Here is a 17055-nt window from a genome sequence, read left to right as displayed (position 1 = left end):
TTTGCAAAGTGATAGTTGTGCCCATCCACTACTTGATAGGCCCGTCAATGAGAAGCAGAGCACAAAGGTAAGGCACCGGTGATGTTCTCAAACAGCTTCCAATATGTGCGACTGTTATATTACTTCTGGCCTATATACCTAAATTACATTTTATTTCCCATTAGTTTGAGATCACCTTTTTAATAAATACTATGCTCTGACTTTTTGTTATGACGTGCTATACTTACTTTTTATGAGATACTATACTATGACCTACTAATCTGACCTTTTGTGACTAATGGTTCTCAGAAATTTTGATTTTTTCAGACTTGTTTTTACAGAGACACAGAAGATACATTCAGAAATAGATCGTTTTTTACATTAAATCTGGAAACCTACGTACAGTATCTGCTGCAGAGTACTCAGTTTAGTGTTTAAGTGGATGAGAGGCAGCTTTGTGAACAGATGTTGGGACTGCTGATACTGAGCTGACATAAATAACATGTTATTTATTCTGTTTTACTGCTGGTTTCTTTGTCTTCATGTTACTGGTTATTATGGGTGGGGGAAACAATCGCAATACTATCGTATCGTGGCTTAAGTATCGCAATAGTATCGTATCGTGGGGACCCTGGTGATTCCAACCCCTACTATTTCCACATGTGAAGCAAAACAATGGAAACTTATTGATTATTTGCAGCGCATATTCTCATGATAAAGGTTATTGAATTTTTCCATATTGCTCCTTCCCTATTCCAATTTTAGTCTTCAATTGCTAGTTAATGCATATTTTCCAGGGGCAGTTTCCTAATCTGAGTATGACATAACAAGCAGAAACAAGGTCAAGTGTCGGCCAGTGAGGATGCAGCTCTTTGATCAGTGAGTGAATAAAAATACCTCATTTCAGAATGCATGAAAGGTAATTGACTTTATTGTATACAAAATAATGTGGAATAGATGACATATCTTCTGCAGAGTTTGTCAAACTGTAAGGCAACATTTACAAAATGCTGTAAGTAGTGTAGTTCCCTTTTACTAGAAAAAAACTTCCACACATCGAATAGTGTCTTTTTTGCTGTACCAAGAAATGACTTGATAGTTGTAGGTAAATACACAGTACAAACAAACTCTCAAGTCTAGGTGGATATATCTTTGTATATTTGTGGAACAGACAGGTCGGTCTTTGGTTCCACTCTAAAGTGCTAAAGTTTTTGTGGAGCAGCAGTGTCGAGTCTTTGGTTACTGGTAACAAGAAGTTCACTTTTTTCTCCAGTTTTTTATCCTCTTTCACATCAGAGAAGTAAAGCGTTTGTCTGCTCTTGTAATCCACACTTGCTTGTTGTGTCTTTATGTAGAAAAATGTCTGTCTAGCTCTGCCAGCTGAGAAGCAGAGACGTCACAAACGCGAGGACAGCCACCACGGCCTGCTGCTGGCTGCCTCTGTGCCACCCTCTGCAGTCATTGTGGTGGGGCGGAGGCATGTCCATGTACTCCGTCCTGCCGTACTGTGACGGCTGGCTGCTGGCCGAGCATTGCACCAGCGGCATCTGGTAGGATGTGGCTCGTTTCTCCGGCCGGTCGGGGCTGGAGCCGTCGCTGGGGCGCTGTCCGTTGTAGAGGAGGTAGCGTCCGTGGCCGTCCTGCTCCATGCGGAAGAGCTCGTACTCTGTGTGGGGGAGGCGGATGCCCAGTGCCACACAGCCATTTGTTAGGGTGACGTCCTGCTGCAACCCCATCTGCCAGGAGCCCTGCACTCCACACTCGTTACCGTTGAAGACGTTGAGCAGGGAGGTGGTGGCAATGTCCATGGGTGTTACTCTCATGTGGTTCACTAGAGACGGAAACACAAGTCAACCTGTTAGTGCCAAATGCTTCTTACAGCAATCCTGAACACCCAGTTCTCTTAAGACTCTCAAAATCCAATATTTTCATATAAAATACTTTGAAATGGATTAATCTGCATAATGAATACCTTTAGTTTTTGTACCTTGAAGTATATTCAATCTACAAAATGTTTTTTATTTAATAACATTTTGTAAAAAGCCCATTTTCTTGTAATAAATTATTTGTACGCAAGTAGCCTACTTCTTGATTAATACGGACAAAAACGCTTTTATTTTTAGCCTAAAATATAAGAATGTTAACATAACATTAGTCTAACTATCTGTTACTAATCAAACCACTGCATAACCTTATATTAGAGAGTGTGAAATTATTTCTCCATAGTTTCTAATTTTAACTTCCATTCTTACTTTATTTTTAAACCAATTGATAGTATTTTCTGTACCTATTTCTTCCCTTATGCTGCAACAACTGGATATTCTGTTTGGAGTTAAATACATATTGCATCTCATAATATAATCCTATAGTTGCTGAATGTCAAAAGCTGATTAGTCTTTTTCTGTGGTTCCGCTGGAAATCAGACACTGGTGAAATGCAAATTCAGCCAAGGTGTTTGTTTTCAAATAGCAACATGCAGAACAAGTTTGAACAGAGCCTAAAGTCTTAATCACACTGATGATAGAAGGCACAAGTATTACTATTCATTTCAGAAAGTGAGGACAGAAAAAAAAGAGGAGCTATAGCCCCCTCTGAGAAGTGTTGGTATATTTGACTCAGGAAGATAACCAGTCACCTTTGAAGACAAACTCTGTCCCGCCCATGACGCGGGTGGAGTGAAGCCCTCGGCTGTAGCGCCCCCGGGCGTAGATGGTGAAGGTGGGGTGTTTGCAGACGGGGTCGGAGTAGTGGTAGTAGTGGCCCTCCCAGGTGTGGTTGTTGTCGTGGAAGATGAAGTGGCGGGTGAGGAAGAGCACCTCGGGGCGGACCTCGCAGCGCTGGCTCACCCACTGACCGTACAGCCCCACCGTCAGGTCGGCCCGCGGAGCCAGGATGGGGGGGTGGAGCTCATCGGAGCGGTAGATGATCCGGCAGGCGATGCAGCCATGGTCGTGGTTCTGGAGAAAAAAGGACGGTTAAAAGGTGAGGAGTGGGTGAAATCAAGACCATTAAAGAAAAAAAACTAAACACTTATCATTCACCCTTTCATACTTATCAAGCAAATGCATTACTTATATTAGAAGAATGGAAAGGCAAGTAAAAAATAACAATCGCATCAACTATGGGGCGGCAGTGGCTCAGTCAGTAGGGACTTGGTCTTGGGACCGAAGGGTCGCCGGTTCACGTCCCGGACCCAAAAAAATATGGAGTGAGCTGGTAGCTGGAGCTGGAGCTGGAGAGGTGCCAGTTCTCCTCCTAAGCCACTGCCGAGGTGCCCTTGAGCAAGGCACCTAACCTCTGCATGTGGTGTGTGCATGTATTTCCTCTGTGTTTGTGCATGTGTGTTTAATGTCAACACAACAGAGTAGAGAAAGCAATTTCCCTTCTATAACACCTTTGCACGGTGGTAAAAAAGCTCCACCTCTTGGGAACGGAAACGGAATTGAATAATGGGAGGATCACAAAAAGTATAGTAATGAGTCACTGGGAAATTACTGCAAGCAGGAGATTAAACCCACCATGATTAATAATTAAAATGTGTAATCTTTTCAACTCAAACTGTAATATAAAAATGCTTTAATTAGAAACATTTAAAAATGGCTTCAAAGATAATGATTGAATCTGGTTCATCTTGAATATTTGATTATCATCAGCAGATTATAATCAACGTATCATTAACAATACATCTATTTTCATGTAAGGGAATCTTACAAAACCCCTTAACTTTGCACTCAAAGGAATAAACACTATTTCAGTTAGAAATTAAGTTGTTCTTGCTCTGGTTTTAGAGGGCAACTGTGGCTGGGAGGGAGTGCGGTCGTCTTTCAACCAGAGGGTTATGGGTTCGATCCCAGCCCTGTGCAGTCGACTCGACATTCCATGATCCTTAGGCAAGATACATAACCGAGTTGCTCCCGATGGCACGAAGTGTATGAATGTTAGCTTCCTAAAGCAATTGGCTCTGTATGAATGGTGTGAATGGCTGAATGACTCGTATAAAGCTCTCTGAGGGGTTGAAAAGACCTGATAATCGCTATATAAGCACAGTGAATTCACCATCTGGTAGATAAGCTATTTCATTGACAAACCATTTCTAAATGACCCTGAAAAAAGTAATTTTCTTAATACTAATTATTAGTTAATGTCAGATGGAGATAGTAGCATAAAAGAACATTTTTTACACAAACTGTAAATAAAATTAGTGATGAAAAACAGTTTCCGCTGTATGAAATTCCAGTCCAATAAAATCCAACAGTGCTGAAAGCTTTTAAAATCCATCATCAGAATCAGGAAATCCACAATAAAAAAAGCAAACTCTTTGGCGTCTGTTTGAAGTTAAAGGAGGAAAACTGTTTCCTACAGTCTGTATCTCTCGAGTGTTGGAAGCCAGACATGGCTCCAGCATTTTCTCATGGTGATCACATCATTTCACCGTAAAAAGACAGATGTCTGGTCGGAATTAAGCCATGACAACGGGAAGTCCCGCAGCGAACAGGGAGCTGAAACATCACGCTACTTACAAACAACAGCGGGAAGTCCTTTCTCCACAATCGTACTGACCAAAAAAGTGTTTGAATGATCATTAATCATGTTAAGATCGCATCATGTCTGGTTTAGTGGACCCTGGAGCAGCATGGGATCATAATATCCACAGACGGGACAGATGTGGGGCTGCAGGGAGATTCAGAGTGGGGACCTTCAATCACCTTCAACTAAATCTTTTCCAAAAACTCCAAGGAGGCCGTGGAGATTTGTTATTCGAGGGTGGTCAAAATGTAAGACCTGACCTTCCCCTAACCTATCACTCTTTCCCCAGACAACATTACGTCCACAAGAGATTCATGGGAAGTTAAAAAAAATGCAGAAAGAAGCGGCAGAAAACACGAGTATCCCTACAGCCTACAGATGAGATAATCCCTGTGCAGCCCCATAACGCTGCAGAGTCAGAGGTTAATGAGGGAGGCCTCCCGTGTGCATTACAGTACGTTTTACTGCACTTTTGCGTCTGTGTGTATAAGTAGTATGAATGTAGCGGGGGGGGGGGAACGAATAAATAAATAAACACAGTGTGCAGAGAGAAAAGTATGCATGTGTATTTTACATGTAAAAAAAAAGGTGGAGGTTTTCTGAGGCAGGTGTGGAAAACGTGTTCCAGGTCTGCAGGAGCTTTGAGCCTGTAAAACATAGACAGTATGTCTGAGCTGGAAAAGAAATGGCGTGACTTTGAACACATCTTCCTTCTATGGATACTAACCTCACACTTTCTTTGGTTACATATCCCATCCAAGGAAAAGAGGGGATATTGTTCATAATCCCTGCATTTAGACATCAATAAATCAACATAGCAAAATACAAATTATCACATTTAATTTGAATTAAAACCAAGAGAAAAAATACTGAGGACGGCAAGAAAAATGCAGATATAGTTACCTCAAATGAGCCAAGCCTTTAGATGAGGTGTTTTTTAGTTTGAAATGAGCTAAATCCCTTTATATATTACACTACACATTTATTATCTTTAAATGTTTTGTGGTCAACATTAAGTCTGTAAACAGGGGATCTAATAGCCTAGCTCTCTCTGAAGGTAACAATCACTTCTAAACTCACAAATTTCACATGTTTGCACTTCTTCGCAGGAATGATAGTTCCCTAATTGAAACACATTTTCTGACTTTTTCTTGAAGAAATTATGATCATGATAGACCTGTCTTTGTTCATCACCTGTAAATCAACCCATCAACATGTTCCCTTAACTAGGGATCAACTCACGTCAAAAACAGAAGAGCCCTCACATCTGATAAAATAGGAGATGCTAGGATAAACTATTACTAAAAGCACACAGACCAGATTCATGGTCTTTACATTTAAAACAGCAAAACCTTTCAGTGAAAAGCTTGAGTTGCAATAAATTGTTGGCTCTTCCTATTGGAAACAAAGCATTTCATATCCTTACTGGAATTGAATTTAAAAAAGGAAATGAGGGAGGATATTACTGCCATTACTTCATATACATTTATTAATTCATGTTTTACTGCTACATTTGGCAGCCACTTTAGTTTGAACCGACGTACAAATGAGGTTCAATCCAAGCCACAGTAGATCAAGGAGAGTTAGAACAGACTTTCACTTTGTTTGGCAGCCATCTTTCATTTGGGCATTCTGGGGATTACCGCCATCGTTCAGGGGAAGATGATGTCCAGAAGCAAAGCTTTTACGAGGAACAGAAACCACTTCAGGCTTTAAACGCTTCTTGGTTATATCACTGACACTACGCCCAGAGCTGGAATTTAACTAAGAACATTTACTCAAGTACTTAAGAACAAATTGGAAGTACTTGCACTTGAGGTTCTTTTATTTTTTATCCAACTTAGTACCTCTTCTCATCTCAGAGATAAATATTGAACTTTTTACTCCAACATTTATCCTGTTACTTTTCAGATTATCAGCCCTTTCCTCTTCAGTAAAAAAAGAATCATGTATTTTTCTTCATGATGACTTCTTTTTTGTAGTACATTTGACTGATATACTATAGGTAAAGGTTTGCATGCCAGACACAGTGTGGTACTACTTTCACTTAAGGATATGAATGCTTCTCAACAAATGAAAACACTTCACGATGTTCAATGTTGGGATCTTAGAGCAAGACTAGCATCTCTCCAGAAACAAGACTTTCTAGGAATTAATTACAAGAGTCTTTTCTTAGTTTTCCCCGTCTTCATCTTGCAGGACTTAAATATATTTCGAAGGCTTACAGGCTCACTTAGAGGAAGCAAAAGACAACACAACTCAAACTAACCTCGGGAGGCAAAGCAAATAAAACTCTGCATGTGGGAGACGTGTAAAATCAAGAAACACTTAACAACAACAACAACATGAAGACGCAGATCTCTTCCTAACAGGCTTCATTATCAAGTGGTCATTCCTCTGCCTCAGAGATGACGCGGCGGTGAACCAGGCGACAGAAAATGGAGAAAACAGATCTGAAATAAAATGTAAAAACAAAGTCTGGTGCCTTGCATCACTGCTGAGATCCACCCAATAACCACGAATGAACACACTGGCACCAGCACATGTTCTGGACTGGGCCCAGCTCTGGGTACGCCACTTAGGATTAATGGATTGGATCGTCACCATGGCAGTAAAAATCCCTGAAAAGAAACCATTACAACCCCAAGAGATGGTCAGAAGAAGTGAGGTATTTTCTACCACGGTTTCACAGAATTGCAAACCCAATTCACTGTAGGTTTACAGTAGGTGACCAATGGGGCCTCAAAATCTGACCGAAGCTATAAAATGGGGAAAGACGGTCAAAACATGTTTGTAAATCTCAAAGATTGCTTTATTATAGCAGCATAATTAAGTAAAAAACCCAGATTTGACTCTCATCACTATGTAGGTAAGTGAGGAAATATATTTATTTGTCATTTTGGTGAGATGATCCTTTGAGAGCTATGCTGTAATTCTGTTTGAATCTTTGGAAGTGCAACAAAAAGTTAATCCCATTTAGTCCAACACCTCTTTTCTTCTTGTTCATGGACGACTGAGGAGAAATGGAGCACATGCAACACTTTGATTTAAGCCTCAGGCATGCATGAAATTAGACCTGGTATGTGCTCTCTGGAATAATTCATATGGCCGCATGATTCCAAATTCTAGGAATACCACATGTTGATCGCTCCCAGAGATAGGCCGGGTTTCACATTGCGCCTCTGCGGGCCGGAGGGGCTTAAGGGGAGCAGCTCTGGTCATTACAGCACCACAGGAGGGTCGCTGATCACAGATCCTCACTCCACACACTGTTTACATTCTGATCAGCAACACCAAACCCTATCATCCCTGTACAAATGGGTGTTTATTTAGACAGCGGACCAGAACAGGATTTCATTGTAATCTCTGTAGAGGGTGACAGTGAAAACATCACTCTAAGGTTTCAGCCAGCGGGGGGAACTGCTGTTCAGAAGTGTAAATAGAGAAATTACATCCCGTAAGCACAGCGGGGGAAAGAAAGGTCTCCTTCTTGATCCTGGATTTGGGAGATGAAGTCAGTATAGTTTCTGGTTTTCTATCAGTGCAAATGTTTAGTGGAAGGGCAAGATTATTGACATGAACACTGATCCTAAATCACATTGGGATTAAAAAGTATTTTAACTGGTCTTAGTTGGTGGTTTGTTGTTTCAGACAGGTGGAGTTGCAGAACCATATCGATATCATCATAAGAAATCAATCACAAAATAAACACTTCTACACTTTCTGATTATCCCAATGCTCTTAAACCTTTTTTAAAAAAAGCTTACTTTCAACTACTACTTACCCAGATCTCCTCACAGTCTTGTATAGGCTACTCTCAACACAAACGCTCATAAAAGAGGACTGTTCTTAAGGTCACTTCATGCTGCTTTTGGTGTGTGTGGTCTTTTCAGTGTGACGGGTTTACACAGTGGGAGCTGAGTTCAGCAGAGGTTTCTCCACAGAGCTGCGTGCTCTGGACACAAAAACAAAACTCTACTCCCTGCTTGGTTATGCATTCCAAAAAACCGAAAACGCAGAGGATGGGGAGAGTTTTCTGGCTCGACAAAAGGCCTCTACAGATGCAACAATCAGATCTGCTCATCCATGAATAATTGCAAAGAAACATTTAAAGATGGCACAATGTCTAAAGCGTCTGAGAAGCTCAACCAAAGACAGATTGTTGCTTCATTTGAAAAACTTTTGGTCGCCTTCAGATGTGAAACAAGCTTAAATAAAGTCATGCATTACAATAATAGCTTATTGGCAGATCAAGTCTGACATTTTTCTTGCACCACGGCAGCACCATTTGCAACATTAACAGAGACAAATACCAAGACAAGATACAAGGAGTACACAAAACAGTGCGTCAGTCTAACCTTATAAATTATTGGACCCTGTATCTCCGATTTGATGGAAACAATTCATGTTCACGGTTCAGGAAATGGTTGGGGTCAGATATGGGGTTGTTGGCCAGCCTCGATTTGTAGGAGTGGTTCTGGAGGACCGTCAGAGGATCACTAAGGTCTGTTGCATAAATCTTTATAGAACTGGCTTGGTGACCTTTTATGGCAAATTATTCAATTCGTTGAGATATTTTATCTGGACCAAAGTGGTGGACCAATCATCGAACATCAAAACATAGCAAGGATCAGAAAATCTAAAAATGAATCCACTTTATTTGCATTTTCTTTTAATCCCTTGGTAGGGAATTAGTAAGCTACACAAATAATGCAACTCACTGATATTCTCACACTACGAAGAACCCAAGGACACATTTCCCCCTAATCCCTCTAATCTTTGAATAAAAGATGATCATTATGGCTCACCTTGGCGTTCTGCAGGGCGGTCTGGTAGCTGGACGGCTTGTAGTACAGCCTCTGGGACGGCTCGGTGTGGATGTCTCCCAGAAACAGCTCCTCCACCAGGTGATCCAGGTTGTGATGCAGGTACTGCTTCTCCACCCTGAGCAGCTGCAGCTCATGCATGGCAAAGTTAAGCTCCCGGGAGCAGTCATAGCCGCCCTCCTCGCTCCACAGCTCGTAGGCAACACTGGGCTCCCAGGGGCCCTTCACGGCTCCTTTGCAGCTGTGGTTGAGCCTCTGGCTGAGATCTTTGGCCACGGTGGCTGTGTGACAGACCATTTGGACGCGGTGGAGGTGGTACTCCGCCTCTGTGCCGCCGCGGATGATCCAGGAGGCCTGGCGTAGGCGCAGACGGCCGCGGATCACCAGAGTGTATGAGGGTTTGGTGCAGTGGTTGTCCTCGTAGTAGAACTGGTGAGCCTGGAAGCTGTTGTTGGAGTAGAAACTGTAGGAGCGCGTCAGGAACTCCGGGCCTGGTCTCACCTCACAGCTGCAACAGAAAAACAGAGGTTTCAGATAAACATGTTGAAATAAATACCAAGGAGTTTTGAGTTTGTCCAGTCTGAGTGTTTTCTTCAGGCATGTTTCTCATGCATTGTCTGGGTTTGCACAACTTATGTTTCACTCGAGCTTTCCTATCACATGTATCCGTACTAGCCTTAACATTCTTGTTGATTTGGCATGTAATAATTAGCCTCCTTTAAGATACTGCCCTAATGTTGCTTCAGGTAGAAAATCTGTTGGTTTTAATCCATTTTAGTTACACTGGCATTAACAAAACCCATTAGCCTTTTGACCACATTCTACTTTTTAGAGATAAGATATGCGTGTGGCAATTCAGATACCAGAAAGAAATTAACTGAAAACTGTGTTTGTTAGTTCAGGCCTCTGCGGCTGTGGCTTAAGTTAGCATAGCCTAACTAGCACATGTTGGTATAGCATGCTAACACAATTCATTTCAATATGAATACTGTCATCATTAATCTTCTTAATGGATAACAACTCAATTAATATATTAATTCATTTAATTTAATCCAGTTATTTGTTTTATTTAACTGTAATTGACAAAATGTTTGGTGCATTAGCTCCAACCCACATTACACTACTACTACCACCACTACCACTACCACTACTACTTCCTATGGATGGACAAACACACAGTTGTTTACCTGGTGGAGACCCAGTGCCCTTCAATGTTTGGAGGCATAAGCACACTGATGCGGGCTCCGTTGTGAAGGTGCTTCAACATGTGCTGGCACTGAGAGTCTTTGAGCGACCGACCGAAGGCTTTCTCCAGAGAGAGACGGCTGGACCGAGCGTCTGGGTGGTGCAGAGAAGAGCCACCTTCAGCCCAGCCTGCAGGAACAGAAACGACACCAAATGAGATTTATTTCATCAACCTCTTTAAGGCATGATTGTTTGGGAATTGAATAAATATTTATAAAAGTCACCAAAGAAAAATGATTACATTTGTATATTTCATGAAAACACTTCAGGATTCACATCATTTCAATGATAAAACTCGAAAGCTTTGAAGGATACAAACTTCTTTATAGTTTGAGTTAAGCATTAAAGCAGTGTTATGAATAATACTAAACCCCTCAATTCATACATGACACTAAATAAAACACACACAGCAAATAGAACAAACACAGAATTAATGTTTAAAAGTTCCATTCATTGATGTTTGATCCCTATTCAAATGTTAAACCACTAAAGAATGAGTTTAGTTTGGCAGAACCTCCTTCTTTTTGATGGTTCAACTCTAATAAATGACATGAAAAAAGGTCACCGCTAAAGTCTATTACTCTGAAAGGAAATTAACAAGATCATTTTCTGTTTCTTTTTGAAGTTTCTCTCTCATGTTTGCTCTCTGCTTATTCAATCAGCCAGGCTACTTTGAAGTGTATCGAGGGTTTCATGTGCTCATTTTAACTCATGTCATCGCCCCAGGATTACAGGGCTTTATCGGTGACCTGCAGCACCTGGTATGAGTGGAGGCTTTAAGGGTTAATATTAGCTGAACATGTGATGAAAATGCAAAGCTTAGATGTTAAAGTTGAACAACTGAGACCTGGCTTTCTGCTACCATTAAAACAGAAATCAAGTAACAAAAAACGAGTAACCTAAAAAAAAAAGGGACAAGAGCAGTATTGAGGTTTGAAAACTAGTAATTCCCACCCTGAACGTGTACCCCGATGCACCACATGAAATAACAATACCTTCAACAATGGACTGAGCTTAAGTGGATACAATATCGGAAATGAAAGCATTTCCAAAAGCCTGCAGCCACAGAAAAGCCTTGAAGCTCACATTCCAGTGAGGATTTATTCCATGTAATACTCTAATATCACCAAAATCTACCTTGAGATACGAAGACTTTGACTTAAATACCTTCCATTGGGACCCAACTTGCCTGGCAATATCATTTAACACTTTGGTATGCCACTGCGGTCGCCTCTGTGGTTTTTATTTGGGACAAACAACACCAAGGGAGGGCCGAAGAAATATATCTGATTAAAGAAACCAAAAGCTCCACGAAGAAAAAAAGCTCCTTCCAATTGTTTTTTTTGCACAGAAACTCCTACGCGTTAGCAGAGACCTGTGTGCAAATCACCACATCACAGCGCTGCTCAGTGGAAACAGTGCCGAGACGCGAGCCCCCGACTCAGCTGGTTGCATTAGTAATGCTGCTGGCTGAGATGTGGTAAAAATCAGAGAAAATACTTCAGTTTGCTGTGTGTGTGTGTGTGTGTGTGTGTGTGTGTGTGTGTGGTCCTTTTTTGCATACCAGTCAGGCCAGGATCAGAGGAAAGAGTAAACTGTTTGTTTTTACAATGAGGAGAGGGAAAACTACCAACGTGTGTTTGTGAATATCAAAAGGAAACCTGGTGAGATGGTTAATGCAAACACACTTTTCCCCCTCACAAAAGGTTTCCATGCGTCTGATTTAATAGCAGGTGACACACACACACACACACACACACACACACACACACACACACACACACACACACACACACACACACACACACACACACACACACACACACACACACACACACACACACACACACACACACACACACACACACACACACACACACACACACACACACACACACACACACACACACACACACACACACACACACACACACACACACACACACACACACACACACACACACACACACACACACACACACACACACACACACACACACTTAACACTTTGGAACATCCAAATATTATTATTTGTTTATAGTAGTTTTTCTAGTGTCAACATTTTGAGTCAAGTACATCAAGAAGAAATTAAGTTAACCAACTGTAATCTCACGATCTCCAATGTGGATATTTGCTGGGGTTTTTTGTCTTAGTTGAAGTTAATGTTTTTAACAGCAGAAGTTCAACCAACTTAAGTTCAGTTTATTTAAAGTGGCAATTGACAAATGAGTTGCTTTAACGTATTGAATTTATATTTAGAAATATGAAAGATAACTCCCAGCGCAAGAGCCAAAACCTTGGACAGCTCCCAAGAATCTTAAATGTAGGATTAAGTAAAACTTGACATCAGCTCTGCAACAGATGTTATACAAATGTTAAACAAGATAAGGAGCCGATAACAAGATGGGGAATTATCTCCTGGTGTACTGCTGCAGCTTTCTATGGATTATGGGTAATGTATGCCCTCGTCAACAGAGAAACCGACTTAGTTCTCCCAGTTTTCCAAGAATGAGGGATTTCCCACTTTAAAATATGTGTCTAATGGTTAAAAGGAAAGCACTCTGTGAATAAAAGCAACAAAAAAAAGTCTAGCATTAATTCTATTTAACTGTTATTGATGACTGAATGAATGTGGGAGAAGGAAGTGTTTCTGGATCCAATATAATGTAGGGAAGTGACAGACCTGATCCAGAGTCAGCTGCATCAGACTTGTTCACATTCATTTATTGCTTTGTGAAAAATATCACAAGTATAATGAAACACAAGGTTTATTAACGTTGACAAAACGAGAACTTGGAGATTATTGTAGAGATTCTGTGTAGCCCGTTTCGCTAAATTACTTGCTCTGAGGAAGCATCGACTCCTTTTCCACACATTTAATGAGCGTTGAATGTGTGAGTGGTGAGAGTCTGTTCCAATCGCTTTCTTTAAAGACAAACCCTCCCCACATTAAGGCAATAATCAGAATGGCTCAACTCAAACCCTCAGCAATCCCTCGCTGATGCAGCTTTCCCAAACTGCTGCTCTCTATCTAAATCAAAGCGACCACAAAACTCCCAGAGCCCCAAACCACAGAGAACATTTTCAGTTGGCCTGAACCCACCAGTGAGGTCACAGCACTGGGACCCCTGACAAGTGGAGAGACTCCACATCGTTTGTGGGAAGAGGGAAGTGCCAGAGCGGAGACCGGACAAAGGACTGTTCTTTGTGTTATCTTAGCATCTGGCAGTGAGGACGTTACAGAGGTGGAAAGAAATAACATAACATTTTAGGATTTTAACTTTAAAGTCACAGAGTACGACGGTAACATTTCAAAGACGTATACTTGGGTTTTTATTTTATTTTGGAAGACTTTCTACATCTAATGATTTCAGAGGGAAATATTGCACTTCTTGGGATCAAATGCACACTTTCTGACACTTTGAGTACGAGTTAGTTTGCAAACATGACATATTATCTATACTTTTAGCTTGAGGTTAAATCATGAAATATAGTTCCTGCTGCTAACCTAAACGTCTCTAGCCTTGCTAGTAGCTCAGTTGCAGTATGGTACTGACTGGTAAGGCTCTGCAGGACTCATCTTAAAACTCATTTTGGTACCACGTCCTTTATTAACAGTTAAGCTACAAGCGCCGATGGGCTGTAGCATATATAGCATGTTGATGCTACATGCTAACACCACCAACACTAACATGATGCTGCAAGTTCTGATGGGCTGTGCCATAAGTAACATTTGTTTAATGCTAACACGATCATCATCATTATTTACTGCAGCCTGTTAGACATTTGCTAATTTAGCACTCACCACTTGAGGCTAATAGGAATCCAAATCCATGTTTACAAGAAGTGTTTCACTTTTGGTTGATTTGAAATCGTGACTGCCCGTTAATTTCTGCATCTGGAGTTTAGCTCTGTTAAACTCATATTGTCCAAGACATTTTTCTGTTATTTTTTAAATAGTTTCGGTTACTTTTATGACTCAAAGATCTTTCTTTTTTTTGCAGCCCTTTGCCAGTCATCTGAAATATGAGGGTAGTAAATGTCACTCAGCCTGACAACACCCAGAACTGCAGCAGTGTGTGTTTCAGAGCTCAACTGATAATCTTGTCAGCAAACTGAGTTCATTTCATAGATGTTATGTTTATGTTTTATATTTTGTCTACATGTACTTTACTTGACTTTGAAGGCTGATGCACACCCTCAATTACTTGTAGACAGGTGCGTAGGATGAAAAGTCCAAAAGGAAAGAGGGAATTCCCGCACACATTCCCATTCCCACATATAGGAAATATATAACCGAGACCACATCACAAGGACAAAGCACATAAATGTTGTCTCTGTAATCATTGAAAGTAAACAAAGGTGTGCAGGAATTCCCTTTTATCTTGCCCTGTTATGCAACCCAATGTGTAACAAATAAAGCATATATTCATAAATACAAATAAATAAACTCATACGTAAATACATCAAAGCTTCATGGGGTTTATTTCTTTGCACCGTTGACACACTTTCTCTGAATATATAGTTCTGTGTATTTGTGTAACTGCAACTATCCACAATAACTGAAGTTGTAAGGTTAATTAGCCTTCAATCTTATATTAACCATTACCTTTGATAGTTTAAATAAATGATCAAATTGTCAAATAACACCAGAGTTTTGTTTGAATTACTTAACTTGTGTTGGTAAGCTAAACATGAATTATTTTTGTTGGGTGTTTAAGTTAAGAAAAGCCAAGTTTCCGACGATTTCCCTTTTTTAAATATCTCTCAAATGATTATTGGCTTCAGCCTCAGATGCACATCGGTCGAGTGTTAGTTAATATTAAAGATAAAAATGGATAAATAGTTTATCAAATAAATGTCCCTTGCTGCTCCAAACTCCCATGTGTTGACTTCCTGTCCTGGCAATCATCAAAACTTGACAGGGATAAACTTGCCCTTCTTCTCAATCCAACATCAAGATGAACACAGGAAGTTGTAGAATAATCAATTGACAGTTTGGTTAAACTCCTGGACATCTATAGTTGTAATAAAACTTAAAGATCCTTGTTTGGTCCAGCAGAAGTCTCACTATATTCATATCAGTGAAAAATGGATCAGCAAGCTGCTCCATGCCCTTTAAAAAAACAAAAAACGTTCAATGCTGCGAAGAAATAAAGTTTTCTCCCCCAAATACATTTACATCACACACTAATCCAGGCTGACAGTGCATTTTCAGTGTATCTATGAAAGGCTGCAATAACACACCACCTAATTGAACGTTGGATTCACTTAAAGACACTTAAGGATAAGTGGACTCCAACATATCGTTTTATCTCAACCCAGTCATTTGAAGTTGCAGCCAAATGTTGCCTTCCACGGTCACTGACAGCAGATGGATTGGGTCAACTGCAGTCCCATAATCCTCTGCTGCTCAGACAGGTTTTCATCAGGAATGGATGTTTTAAGTGGCTCTTAACTCTCCAAGTGCTTTCATCTGCCCAGCTGCCCCAGGGTAGCTTTTTTTTATTGCCTTTTAGCCTTCAAACATGTTCATCACTTTAGCATAGCAGATAACTAATCTAGAAAATATGATTATTATTATCCCTGTTGGACACAGACACACAGCCATGATGGTAAACAGGTGTGTTGAGATGAAAACAGGTCAGGTTTTAATCGGATATAAAAGCTTCAAACATTCAAAAACACTAGAAATAAAATAAAAGACGAAATAGTTTGGAATCATTTTTCGATTTTGTGGAACACAGCTTCTTTTGTTTGTCATGCACACGTGGAGTCCAACATGTTTTCACGCCACACTTGCATTGATCAATTAATGTTAAAGTTTCTTACCCAGAAAAGCAACAAGAAGCAGTGTACATGACGGCCCCATTCCGCTTATGGGGGAGTGAAACGATCTTAACTGGTCACACTGGGGACTTCGGGGTTTCCTTTACGCAGCGTCCTTGTTTATTCCGACATAAATCCTCACATTGTGTATCCAAAGCATGGAACCAACACTCCTGGGATATCCGAGCATCATAGGAAACACACCTCGGTTCGCAACACAGAATATAACCCACCGGTGAACGAGGTTCAACACGAGGAGGAAGGAAAGTCCAAACTTGACTGAGACACTGAGGAGAAGTTCAACGCTGCTCTTCACTGCTGAAATGAAGCAGCTCGGTTGCTTTTACGCGCGTCCTCCATGCGCCCTGGAGGAGTGTTTGTAACGTGTGTTCACTGACCGGACTCCCCCGCCTCTGCAGAGATTTTGGGGGCGTGGAGTGATATTTTTTTTACCCCGTGAGGTGCACACTGCAAAAGAATCGCCCATGTGTGCAAGGTGTGTGGATCCTCCATGTTAAGTCTTAAAAGTCCTCTTATAATTTCAGGTTTTCTCTTTTATCTTCTGCAAACTTCAAGGTTTCAAGGTTTTATTGGTTGGTATTTAACTTGCCAAGCAGCATTAACATCATATAACCATGACATCATTGTG

General features: G+C 40.8%; 1 protein-coding gene across 1 annotated transcript; it reads right to left on the bottom strand.

Annotated features, from left to right (window-relative positions):
* Positions 1-880: 880 nt before the first annotated feature.
* Positions 881-16761, bottom strand: LOC134865637 (protein APCDD1-like). Its single transcript, XM_063885297.1, has 5 exons — positions 16410-16761; positions 10520-10706; positions 9315-9840; positions 2615-2936; positions 881-1810 (listed from the first exon to the last, which is right to left on the bottom strand). The coding sequence occupies exons 1-5, from the start codon at positions 16447-16449 to the stop codon at positions 1347-1349; spliced, it is 1539 nt and encodes a 512-aa protein (XP_063741367.1). The 5' UTR covers positions 16450-16761; the 3' UTR covers positions 881-1346.
* Positions 16762-17055: the final 294 nt, after the last annotated feature.

Source organism: Eleginops maclovinus, chromosome 6 (assembly GCF_036324505.1).
Source record: "Eleginops maclovinus isolate JMC-PN-2008 ecotype Puerto Natales chromosome 6, JC_Emac_rtc_rv5, whole genome shotgun sequence".
Lineage (NCBI taxonomy): Eukaryota > Metazoa > Chordata > Actinopteri > Perciformes > Eleginopidae > Eleginops > Eleginops maclovinus.
Note: the sequence above shows the minus strand (reverse complement) of the source record. Positions and strands in the feature narration are given on the sequence as shown.